This window comes from Antedon bifida, chromosome 1 (genome assembly GCF_963402885.1).
Source record: "Antedon bifida chromosome 1, ecAntBifi1.1, whole genome shotgun sequence".
Classification (NCBI taxonomy): domain Eukaryota; kingdom Metazoa; phylum Echinodermata; class Crinoidea; order Comatulida; family Antedonidae; genus Antedon; species Antedon bifida.
This window is the reverse complement of record NC_136226.1, coordinates 3,931,630-3,945,412: the sequence shown is the minus strand read 5'-3', so window position 1 is coordinate 3,945,412 and position 13,783 is coordinate 3,931,630. Positions and strand designations below refer to the sequence as shown.

General features: G+C 32.3%; 1 protein-coding gene across 4 annotated transcripts in view; it reads left to right on the top strand.

The window, feature by feature from the left end:
• The window catches only part of LOC144838305 (uncharacterized), a 42,097-nt gene extending 33,892 nt beyond the window's left edge, over positions 1-8,205 (top strand). For 2 of the 4 annotated variants that reach the window (XM_078693663.1, XM_078693644.1), the window contains 8 exons: positions 228-342; positions 897-955; positions 1,969-2,112; positions 2,774-2,932; positions 3,615-3,686; positions 4,902-5,021; positions 5,317-6,223; positions 6,892-8,205. In XM_078693663.1, coding sequence (XP_078549789.1) covers positions 228-342; positions 897-955; positions 1,969-2,112; positions 2,774-2,932; positions 3,615-3,686; positions 4,902-5,021; positions 5,317-6,223; positions 6,892-7,127 — 1,812 coding nt within the window. In that variant the 3' untranslated portion in view covers positions 7,128-8,205. The remainder of the gene's footprint in view (positions 1-227; positions 343-896; positions 956-1,968; positions 2,113-2,773; positions 2,933-3,614; positions 3,687-4,901; positions 5,022-5,316; positions 6,224-6,891) is intronic. The other 2 variants (XM_078693649.1, XM_078693655.1) reach the window with 2 other exon arrangements.
• The last annotated feature ends 5,578 nt before the right edge of the window (positions 8,206-13,783 follow it).

Here is a 13,783-nt window from a genome sequence, read left to right as displayed (position 1 = left end):
ATGAATTACAGTAGCACATCTGCTGTGGGACACCCCTATTGAGTGAACACATTTAAGTGGATACTTCCTGTGAAATGAGCTGGGGGAAATATAAATTTTAGCATTTACAGTACGACCAATCCCTGTTAAAGAGGCACCTGGTTGGGTCCTGATTCAGAATGTGTCCCCTTAATAGAGGTTCTACTGTATTGTATATTTTATTGTTAAATGTATTTATTTTTTCATAGGTTTGTGCAACAAGTATCCGTGAAGCCCTTGTGAATACATTGAAAGAATTAAAGGAAGGAAAGGATAGCGTTGGATTTGAACACAGCGTTGGCGGTGTTGGCAGATCCACTGATAGTAAGTAATTTAATCTGGACATGTTCCTTTAGATCCGCAAATTTATTTTCTTACTCAGCAAAATTGTTCCAGATATGTCCAGAATAACTTATATATAAATTGTCCATTTTTAAATCTTTTGGCTTGAATGGAAAAATGAAAATAATAATTTATTGTGATAATCCCTTCCTCAACCACTCCCTTCCCCCACACCTCCCTTTCCTTCTTTCCTTTTCAAAAAATAAATGTTCTGAACCCAGTAATGATTAATTTCAAAGATGCATCTTTCTCATTGGTGACAATGCCTCAGACTGCTTTTGTGCTTTCCTGGCAGTGTGACTATGGTTTTATATTTTCTCCTTGTATCATGTTTGTTTACTTTGTTGATTTGTATTATATTTTGTAAAATCTTTTGCCTGAATAAATAATAATAAATAATAATGATAATAACATAGAAACTAAACAAAATATAGGTATGTATGTAACTCTTCCATCAAATACTTTGAAAGACTTTGGAGCACAAATCTTTTGAGAACTGTGTTTTATAGTATGATTTTTTTCCCTTCTATTTATAGTTCTATTACCTGGAAGTTACCCAAAAGAATGGGAAACATTGCAGACACAAGTAACTACCGTAAGTTCAACAAACTTTTGAAACAATAAAATTACACGACAGAATATAGATTGCTTGGCAGAAGAAGCGGAACAAATTTCAAACAACTGGTTAAATCACATTCTAAAAATAACGTTTTTAAAAAAAACGACCCATCAATTTGAGCACCATTTATTACTGGATTGCTCTGAAACTTTTAGCTACAATACACAATTACGTTGTTGACCTTTAAGTGCATTTGGGTAATTAATGTTAACATTTTTTTGTGTCCACCACCCACATATTTAAACATGTTTTTTTTAACACAAACTTACGCATAAATGCATTTGATACGTACAGGCCCCTTGATTCATTGCAAATGTGAACTCGTCTTTCTTCTAATTCTTGCAAAGTCATAACTTTTCCTTTCATCGCCAATGTTATCGTCATCAAAGGTTGACGACAGCTTACATACAGTCACATGCTCATTTTGGGTCTGTCACATGTTAAATTTGCGTATAGTGCGATTGTAGGTCATTAAAAATAACATGTCCCTGTGGAGCCAATGGCTGTAGACATATTTTGAATACTGCTCAATTTTATTTAATAATATTTATAATCTTGACCTTACAAGCAGAACAAATTTAAATGAGACGAAGGTTACATAAATGTCATATCAGTACTGTACGATAGAAGATTGTGCTGTGTTGGGGGGAAGGGTGATGGGTATAGAGATGTTTGGGGGTTTGGAAAAACCTTCCTGCTGCCCTTAAACTTCCAATCTACATGTTAAATTAATTAAAACACATTATTGGATGTAGGTTAACATTAATTTGAGCAAGTCATGAACAAATTGTATTCTATAAATGACAACTACAATTATCATAAATTGATATTTTAAACAGCAATTGTGGTGACAACAATGATTCTGCTGATTTAATAATTGTTTATTAAAATATGATAAAATATGAATTTTAGTTTTTTATCATGATCATGATGATTGTGATTAAATTACAGTATTATTAATACAATATTTATTTTTATCTTTTTTTTAGCTGTTTGAAGATGATTCATTTAACTTAAGCCATGTTCATCTCTTATTTTGTAATTCCGTGAACGAGGAATGCCGTGTGGCGTGCAGCGGTGGTGACGAGTGGATCAGACAGTCTATTGACCTTTCACGACCTATTCCTGTCCAGGTCAGCTATCTTTAATTTTTATTTTCCAATATGTTTGATTAATTTTCAAATTCATTAGAACAATAATAGATAAAAATGAAAGTGTCATAAAAAAATTAAATTGTTAGAATTTTTAAATACAAGGAAGGTGATCTGGGAACAATGAACACATAAAAGCCAATTTACACAGACGAGCTGTAACCTGCATAGCTTGTCCCATTTAGATTCTGTATCTATCCTGAGCAGATTCCGCTCAACCACCCATCTGCTCTGCGTTTGTGTGTAAATACATGATCATAAATAACATACATTCTATATTTTCTCTTTTCTACTCACCATTTACCGCTCATATGTGTAAATTGCTCTATACTGGCTGGCTGCTTTATTTTGCAGCTTTTTAAAACTATTTTTTGTTTTTACACATTGAATGACATATTAAAGTTAAGATGATGAAAAAAATCTAGGGTAGTTTTAATTGCACTGTTTGCATGGACTATACTTTTACTTTAGATTTAACACTCTGATCTCTTTACCCCTGAGTACATGAACAATTTAAAATCTATATAAATATTAATAATTGCCTTTGAAACAAGCCAACTTTGATTTGTTATCTCCACAACTATTGTTCATTTTGACCATGTGTCGGACTCGATAAATTAATTACTTTTGTTTTTATTGAAAGGTTAACTCAGATAGCGCAGGCGGTGCCAGCTCTCCTACTTCGCATTCACCACCGGCCGTACAACGTATGTTAAGCAAAATCCATGACCGCATGCCCGAGGAACATCTGAAAGGCATAACAAAAAAGATTAAAAAAGATGTTCGACATCATTTTGAGAAGGTAAATTAAGTAAAAATCTATTTTAAAGCTTGATCTACACTATCAAAAAACTGTGATATGCCCAAATATGGTAGTGATATACTCAATGGTAGTGGTATGACATCATCATGTCAATATATGGGCACATCACATTTGTTGTCACATAATATTTGATAGTGTAGAGCTTTACAGATTGTCAAATACTAATGTTCCAATAACAAAGTTCATATATGATACAAACGCTCATAATTCTCCAACTGAAGACGCAAGAATGTTTGTTTGCTAATTTTTAAAAACTACAACTTAGGAATTTCATAATTCTTTCTTATTTATAATATTGATACAAAATACTAACAAGCAATATATATTTTTGAAAATATTATTATAAACAAATTCAACTCTAGGCTAGGCCTACCTGAGCTAGGCTTACAGAAGTTATGTCTAGTTTTATTCTGGATTCAGAATATAATGCAGGATCTAAGTGCTTATTAAATTGATCAAATGTAGCAGATAGGTTTTATACCCGAGGTTGCGAGCTTATACCTGCGCCTGTGTATTACTTAACAACAATGTAATGTGTGCAAAATTGTCCAAACATTCATTTTGCCTTCTTTATCTAAAAGCATGCTATGTTTACAATACTAACCCATCACCTTTGTTATGTTTGCATGTTTCAATCGCATGTTTGTAATTTTCAATTAAGATCATTAGTGGTAACACGATGTATGAACAACTAGAAAATTTAACTGATGACAAGCAAAAAGGTTATGATAAAGTGAGTAATTAATTATCTAATTTTGTTCTGAAATATTACAATAAATATTGTAAGTCCACTATATTATAGTATACTCTCTGTAGCACTTTATACTATAATGCACAGTTATCATACAATTTGTGCCCAAAGGCTTTTAAATCATATGATGGATTGAAATGAATGTTATACATAAATATCTTGTTCCATTTTGGTGGCAATAATATTAATATTTTAAAGTTATATAACTATCCCACAATGCCATGTACATTGTGAGATAAAATATTATTATTAAAAATTATTTAACTATTTTTAAAACATCTTTTAAACTAATAAATAACTATGCTTATCTCTTTTCGTGGGTTCACTTTTTTGGTATCATTAGCCATGAAAATTAATATCTATTAAATAAGTATATAGAATATTAATGCATCAAATTAAATATATATTACTAGATTTCCTGATATGTAGATTTTTGATTTACTGTACTTTTCTCTTACAAATAATAAAATAATATCGAGGTGCTTGGTTTTTATTTCTGCATAAGTCTATAAATTTCATTTTCTTTTATATTATATATTTATATTACATTATTAATTTAGGAAAAATAAAGAAACCACAGATTATAAAGGAATTACTTTATTAAATAATATTTTGGCCTTGGCCTTTCAAAAGTAAAAATAAAATATATTATATTATTTATTGCAACTCTTCTGGAACAACTGTTGGAAAGATCTCTGAAAAATGGATCTTTGAAATCAGCTTTCTTTTCTGTTTCCAGGGATTGAAATTTAGATCATTTTCTATTCACTAGTTGTAGAACATGATCAATAATATTAATGATAATAATAAATATGCAGTCAGTAATAATGCACCAATTCAAACATCATTATCAAAGGAAAATGGTAAACAAATTAACCTGGCTAAATCAATTTTTTAACCAAAAAGGATTTAAAATTACAGTAGAACCTCTATTCAGGGGACACCCCTTGTTAAGGGAAACCCTTTCCTAATGAAGGCAAATATATGTTTACAGCCATCTATATTTAGGGTAACCCCTATTAATTACTTACTTTTTAGGGTCTTGAAGGTGTCCCCTTACTAATAAAAGTTCTTCTGTAAAAGATTCCAAAAGTAAAGTGCCTAAATAGAAAAAAGTTTGTTCTTTTTCATCCTTATTGAGGGGAAAGAACTGTTAGAATGAGTTGGAGAATAAATCTGCTTTGTGCTTCTTTTCAGGTTGTGGAAAGTTTAATGGAAGATTTAGACATCCAATCAAGAAATCGTTCAAGACTTTGGACGAGTTATGAACGATGTTTCTTTCACCTCACCAGCAGGTCCATTTTGGACCTATATGAAGTAAGAATTTGTAAATTCAATATTGGTATATTAGATATCTTACAACTTATTATTTAGTAATTAAAATCTGTATAAACACGATAGTAGTATTCTTTTGATAATTTCTTTTACAAATTTCTGAATGACCTAAGGTTTTGACATGTACATATAGACTGTGTGAATGGTTTTATAGATTTTTTTATTAGAATTTAAAAAGAAAACCAGGTCTATTAGGGAAATCATGGTCAAAATTGTGATTAAAACTGACTGTTATAAAATGGAACAGTTTAAAATTACTTTTTTATGTTTTATGTAGAAAGCGTACAACAGCAAAACCAATCTACTGCAGATCATTTTGAGCCAAGCAAGCCTAGACTCATTGCAGATGACTGATGTTTGGATTCTGAACATTATGGGACTTTATCGAATAAACAAAGAAGACAAATCACCTGAAAAAAGACGTGGTCGCAACCCAGAGAAGACAAGGTTGCCTCAACGATGCGAGTCTGGCATTAGCATGACTGATGACCCACCGTCTGCCAGGTCAACTCTGCGTAGAGAGGATTCGCAAGCCAGTACAGGCACTATCAGTAGAACGTCATCGATATCGCCTCCTGAATCAAATTTACTTTCTGAGCCAAAATCCGAAAAACGTAAATCTCGAGCAAATCGTAGTAGCGCTATTATCGATGGAATGTATGTTCCAACAACGAGTGCAACTCTACCCGTTGGCGTTGGCCTCCAAATTAACTCTACCGGTAAGGAGAGACTAGTGTCTCCAGAAAGGACATACCCTTCATTGAGTCAGAAAGATAAAATGAACGGTGGAAGCACTCTTCTCTCAAGAATAGTGATAACGCCAGTAACTACGGATGATGGTATAACAGACGATTCTGGTGTTTTTTGTGAACGTTTAAACAATGAACTCTGTAACCAAAATTCACACAAACCATTGAAACTAAAACATTCAACTTTTTATAACGATCATCAACCTAATGGACCAATTTCTTTGTCCGGTATATTATTAAGAGAGATTCCACAATCGATGCCGCGACAGAGAGATGGTATTGATCTGACAGAATTCCTTGAATGTTATGGAACCGCTTTTCAGTATTTAAGCCTTGCTGTTGAGGACAGAGTACCTGTCTCCAAGCTCCAATGGTTGTATAGGTGTATAAAGGAAGTGAATACGGTTGCTGAACGAAAATCTAAGCAGATCTCTTGTAAGTAATGTTTCTGCAGCATATTGCAAGATTGTGCAAGAAAAGACAATTTAAAAATAGAAATGTGACTTTAATTGTTATTGACATTTTTAAGAATTGTCCAAAAAGAAAGAAATAATGTGAATTGAATTATCATTGAAATTTAAGAATTTCCAATAAAATGTGACTTGAATTGTCATTGACATTTAAGATTTGTCCACAAAGAAAGAAATGTGACTTGAGGTTTCATTGAAATTAATTAAGAATTGTCAACAAGAAAGCAATGTGAATTGAAGTGTCAATGACATTTAATTTTCCAAAAAAAATGTGATTGAATTGTCATTAAATTTGAGAATTTTCCAAAAAGAATTAAGTTCGTCTTTGACATCTAAGACTTATCCAAAAATGTCACTTAAATTATCATTGGAATTTATAAAATTGTCTAAAAAGAGTGAAATGTGACCTCACTTGTCATTGAAATTTAATAACCAGAAAGAATTTTTATATATGGTTTCAATTCTATGAACTGGATGCCTATTCCAGGGGCCACTCCTATTTCAGTGACCACCCCTATCAAAAGGACACTTTGGTGGTTCCTAAAGGTGTCCCCTTAATAGGTGTTCTCCTGCAATTGATATTTAAATAGAGATTTATACTTAAGACTTTTCTTTTGTTTGCTTTGTTCTCAGTAGGTGGTAAAACTCATATGTTAAGTGGTGAAGATCTTCTGACAGCTTTAATACTATTCCTGCTTCATGGTGATCCACGACTTGTGGCCAAGCTCTACTACCACCTTGCGTTCTTGCAAGACTACATGCCGCCGTTCCTTGAGATCAACCAGCATGGGTTCACTGTCACTCAATTCTGGTCAGCGCTTAGTTATCTTCAATGCCAAGTGAAAGTTAGTCTGGCGGAGACTTCGTAGCGGTATTTTACTTAAGCTGGGTTCAAAATCAGCCTTCATTTCTTAAGATCAACCTCAGGCTGTACTGTTTCAGCATTTCTCATTTTTGGTTTGTTCTTTCTCAGTTACCACCAGTTTTGTTGTGAGAAGACTTCTTAAAATTGCTGCCTAATCTTAATTTGTGTTTAGAGCAGTATTCAAGTATATGGTGTGCTCAACTCTTGTGCAGTTGTGGAAACTTAAATACATGCTGTACAGTACATACAAATCATCATTCTCAACAATGTGAGCCAATCTTTTATAATTGAAGATCTTCACAACCTCAAGCTGTACATTGATACTATTTTTTAATATTTAATTTAAGCAATATAGTGTTTTTGATAATGGAGATAAATTTACAATTTTCGATTTTTTTTTTTTTTTAAAGTTAAATTGCAATCTGATTTTCAGCTGATTTTAGTTTATATTCAGTATTATTATTTTTTAAGCTCTATTTTATATGATTTGTTCTGAACTTTTATACTTTTCTACATTAACAATTCAATTCTTAACATTCCTTTTTTAAAAATCAATATAATAATGATACAATTACTAATTGTGTATGCTTTGCGTGTAGGACATGAGTTATTGTCTGTGAAACAGATAGTTTGACATTGTACTTGTCGGAAATTATCCTGTTGCGTACCGTAATAAAATCAGACATTTCTTTAACGTTGTTTCATTTGGAGTGCTTAAGGTGAAATAGATACCATATCTTCCAAGTTTACTATAACCACTCGGCTACCCAACTCCCTACTAATTTCAAATAATGTATTACAGTTGGTCTTTTTAGGGCAAACGCATGGTGGGTTTACTGTTTATACGAGAACCATAGAGCAAGTCTCAGCTATCAGTTCCTATCACCTTTTCTCTCACTCGTTTTTATTTTTATAATGCCAGTAATAAATAAATAAATTGTTTAAAATTGTTGATCAATTTAAAACATATAATATCTTGAATAGGATATTAATAATTCTTAAATTTTGAATTTTTTACTTACATACAGTTATTTTTGTATAATATAATTTTAAAGTAGTCTATTTAATCCACTCACAATGGGCTTAGTCAGCCAAAATTATTTATTTAATTAATAGTGTGTGATACTTCATATATATTATTTAAATATGTCTACTTGAAATATGACAACTATCTGTTGGCACCACAAGGTCTTCTTGTTCTTATTTTCTTGTTATCCTCTTCGTTATGATGATCGTGAGGCTTTTTTACCCACTGTTGTATAAATCCCTTCTCCAGGATTTTTCCATCTTATCCACCTTTTCTTATCCACAACTATACAATATTTCTTGATGTCATAGACTCATTCATTACCTTCACTGTCCAGTTTAACTGTGTGTGTTTCCTGTCCATCTCCATTCCATTTCTTATATTTTCTCTAAAATGTCATTTGTTTTTTATTCTTCCAATGAAACTAGTCCAGTTGTTTGGACATGTTGAAGAAGAATTTTGGCAGATCTTATACTGATGCTGCATTTGTTTTATTTAGTATTTAGTTTTGTATTTTGTTAAACAATTACTAGTTCATTTTATATTTTTATTACTATACAATTTGTTTTCTTTTTTATTTATTAGTTTAATAATATTAGTTTTCTGTATTTGGGTTACTATTTATAATTAGGTCGCAATAACTGCTGTATGTTTGGCGATGACATCATTATGAATGTCTATATTTATAACAGTAGAAAATATAATATATAATTCTATATTTTTTCTGTATCATAGTATCAAATAACTTAAGGTTGAAGATTGATCAAAATAAGATGTATAGTTTATGTATAAAATGTCTGTAACTAGCACAAAGTTACTAATTATACTAACTCTAACAAGTACGGTACTGTATCTAACATTTTGGAATTATTTTTCATAAGCAAGTTCTGTGATACAGCATCACATGTGACTAATATGTACCCGCTATATCTGCAATTATGGCAGTATCTTTCCGTTATAGATAAGTTCTATGATACAGTCTCACATTTATCATAAGGGACTTCACATGTGACACTGTATCACAGAGTTTGTCTGTGATACTGTACTTTTGTAATTTTTAAAATGCATTACAAATCATGTGGTCTATCCCTTTTTTACTGTTTTAATGTTTTAATTAAAGCTGCTTAAAAAATCAATTAAAATAATGTTATTAATAATTAAATACAGATCAAGTGTTGTGATTATTGTTTTAAAACTAACTTTGTAAACTAAATTATTAATAAAGTCTTTCTTTCATACAAAAATGTATTTTGATACTTGGAACAAAGTAAATAATTTATAACAATAATTTTATTCTTGCATACTTTATAAGGAATATTCCAAATTGTACAGTGTCAATAGATAAATGTAAATAATATATAAAGATTAAATGACAGATTGCTTAAACTTTAGAAGCTTTAAATATTATATGGCCTAATTTTATTTGCTCTTATAAAATTATAAAATACCTTGAAACAGTTGGCTATGTTTGATGGTTCAAAATTAATAAGTTTAGCTTTTTTTTGAATATTCAACAAGTATCTCTGTCTACACTATCAAACTAGTTTGACAAAAAAAAAATGTGATGTGCCCAAATATGGTAGTGATATGACATCATCATGTTCATGGGCACCATCATGTTCATGGGCACATCACATAAATATATATGATAGTGTAGACAGAGCTTTACCTTACAAGTGTGGTGCTGGTTATCACTTTTTAATAATAGGGTAGGCCTAGGTGTATCCAGTAAGGGTACTCCTGTTAGGGCCTTATCCAGAGCCTTTTTTTTTTCAAAGCACCCCTGGATATATTATCCTGCTAGGCAAGGTTTCAGATGTTCATCACCTGGTGTGATTTGCATTGTTTTTTTCAGATGTGCATGTTATACATAGTGATTGTGCTGGTAATTTATTCAGAATAAAATTCAGTGTTGCAAAATGATAAAGCTTTGGCTACTGTTGTTTCATTTTCTGTTGTGTTGTTTACTTCCGTTTCAAGGGCTCTGCCAAAAAGTTGGATTAGTCTCATTGTCCTACAAAACAACAGTATTGAAACAGGTATGCACCCCCCACCCCCCTCCTCCTCCTCCATAACACCACCCCACTTGTGTATTGCTACTTAATGAAATAACAATCAAATTGTCTCGGCTTCTCAGCTACATACATCATTGCAGATCCAAAATATACCTGGATGTTTTAATTTTTTTCAGAATAAAAAAATCATCTATCGAACACATCACATTTCCTCTATCAGACTCTCTTGATATTTTTTTCCATTGATTCATTTTGTTATCGCTGCACATCATGTAACAATTACACTCTTGTTTTTTTTTTGTTTTTTTTTTAAATAGGCAATTTATATTTATAGTATCCCCATTTTACACTTTCTCTGGGAAAAAATTAGAAACAAGTGTTTCTCAACTGATTTGTGTCATATGGGGTCTATATATCCACCAAAAAAAAGTTCCAGCTCATCTGGCCTGGGGAAAGCCGCCATTTTGGATTTTCAAAATGGCCGCCATAAAATACAGGTTTTTGCTCATATCTCCTCTTCTACATCATGCATGGAAATGATTTTGGTGGCAAAGTGTATGTTTTGAGGGTCAAGGAATCTAAATACAGCATTTTGAAGTTCACTCAATAACCGCCATATTGTTTTTCAAAATGGCCGTCTTAAAATACAGATTTGTGCTTATCTCAGCTTCTACATCATGTATAGACATGATTTTGGTGGCAAAATGTAGGTTTTGACGGTCAAGGAATCCAAATACAGCATTAATTTGAATTTCACCCAATGGCCGCCATTTTAAAAATCAAAATGGCTGCTATAAAATTTACAGATTTTTCCTCATATCTCAGCTTCTACATCATATGAACGTAATTTTGGTAGAAAAGTATATGTTTTGAAGGTCAAGGAATTCAAATATAGTATTTTAAAGTTCACCTAATGCCCGCCATTTTGTTTTTAAAAATGGCTGCCATAAAATTTACAGATTTGTCCTCGTACCTCAGCTTCTACATGGAAGGTGCATGGAAGTGATTTTGGTGGCAATGTTTATGTTTTGAGGGTCAAGAAATCTAAATACAGCTTTTTGAAGTTCACTCAATGGCCACCATTTTGATTGTCAAAATGGCCACCATAAGCTACAGGTTTTTCCTAATTTATGAGCTACTATGATTATGATTTTGCTAAGCCTATGTTTTGAAGGTTACAGAATAAAAACAAAATTCAGCTTTTGAAATACAGTTGGAAAGTGATGACGAGAATAAGTCAATATGTTGGTGATAATATATGGGAACCACAATGATTATGGACCCATGAGATACTGTACACAAGAAGATATCAGCGATGTACTGTAACTATATCATTCGCATGAAGAACCTAAAAATAAAATATTCTAAAAAAGTTTGTTAGACGACATTTTAAGATATTTTCCAAATCCTAAAGAGAAGCATGGCCAATTTTAGTTAAGCATATTCCAATCAGATACATTATAGATAAAGCAATTTAAAGCAACATATCTTATGTGACTGAATGTATGGTTACCTAATACACTGGGGACTAACACTACTTCACCATAACTGGTCTGGATTTATGCATGTAGGTATAATGCGATAACTGGACAAATCGACGATAGTTTATGCCGATCATTCTTTTTTATCCAATTAACATGTCAACAGTTTATACAATGGTACAGCCACTCTGAAAACGTATATCTAGCTGCTCATCTACCAGTCATAATAATCAGACACGGAGGAGTTTATCTTTTCAGGAGCTTTCTTGGTTATATTGGACATACTGGTGGCTTGAGGTTTTGAAGTTGTGCATAACCTACTTTAAAGAGAGCTGTATATTCTAAAGATCTTAGAAGATGCAGCTATGTATCATATAATGATGACACGAGATGAGGATGTACCATTTTGTCTCCAGATATAGACACAGTATAGGACAATTGACCATGATGGCCAATATGCCCGAACGACAAATTTCCATATACATACAATACAAGATGTTCCAAAAGAATGGATATCATGCAACGTGTTATAATGGTGAAGAATCAGTTTTCAGACATGAGCACATGACAATAGAGAAAACCTTATGTATCTTGAAATTTGTCTTTCAGCATTTCCAGATATAGCCTTCCACTTTTGGCATTTTGGCCATGACCAGCTGCTGCAAATATGAAAGCATACTGTAGATGCTATATCTGAACCTGGAGCTCCCAATTGCACAATCATGCCTAAAAAGTTATACCATCTAATGATACAGCCACAGCTTAAATGTTCTTGATATCTTTTTGACTTTCCCAGAAAGCTCTTAAGAATCTTTCGAGTTTGACGACAAATGCCAGTTTTCTTTCTCTAATTATTTGCATTACTTTACGTCACATTGGTTGATCGAAGGTTATTAGGATGGCAGATAAGCAGCTAGATTTAAACATAAATGCAGACCATTTAGGGTGACTAGTGTTGATCTCCCAGTGTATTACCATGTATTCTTAAGATATGTTACTTGCTTTATCCATAAGTTGTACTTTTAACTGCAAGTTGGCCATGCTTCTCTTTATATTTGGAAAATATCTTTACATGTCTATGTAACTTCTTTAGAATATCTTGTTTATTAGTTTCTTCTCGCGAATGATAGTTACAGTACACTCTCTGGTATCTTCTTGTGTACCTCTTTGGTCGTAATCAGTATGGAACTCGATCTTGTGATTAACTCACGACGTTGACATAGTAATAATGAGGATTGTAATAGCGATAGATCTCGGAGACTAGACAAAGGGGATTGTACATAAATGTTGTCATTATTATATGTTGTGCCAGTTTGATTGGGAATTTTAAAACTATTACTGTATTTAACAAACTGTATTAAAAAAAAGCAACATCTAAAGCCAGTGGAGCAGAAGCCTTCAACTATGAAGTTTGGTCCTAAATGGAATAAGAAGATCTGATCACTTTCCGACTCTGTATTTTAGAATGCTGATTTTTTATTCTGTAACAATCAAAACATAGACTTAGTTATCAAAATCATGTCTTCATTATGTATATGAGCTACGAAATTAGCAAAACCTGTATTTTATGGTGACCATTTTGAAAAACAAAATGGTGGCCATTAAGTGAACTTAAAAAAAATGCTGTAATTGAAATCCTTGACCCTCAAAATATATACATTGCCACCAAAATCACTTCCATACATTATATGGATTGGAAGCTGAGATAAGAGCAAAAATCTGTATTTTTATGGTGGCCATTTTGAAAAACAAAATGGCGGCCATTGAGTGAATTACGAAAATGCTGTTTTTCGATTTCTTGACACTCACAACTACACTTTGTCACTAAAATCACGTTCATACACGATGTAGAAGTTGAGATGAGTACAAATCTGTATTTTATGGCGGCCATTTTGAAAAACAAGATGGCGGACATTCAGTAAACTTCAAAATGCTGTATTTGGATTCATTGACCCTCAAAACATATACTTTGCCACCAAAATCATATCCATACATGATGTGGAAGCTGATATATGAGCAAAAATATGTATTTTATGGCGGCCATTTTAAAAATCCAAAATGGCGGCTTTCCCCAGGCCAGATGAACTGGAACTTTTTTTTGGTGGATATATAGAACCTATATAACTCAAATCAGTTG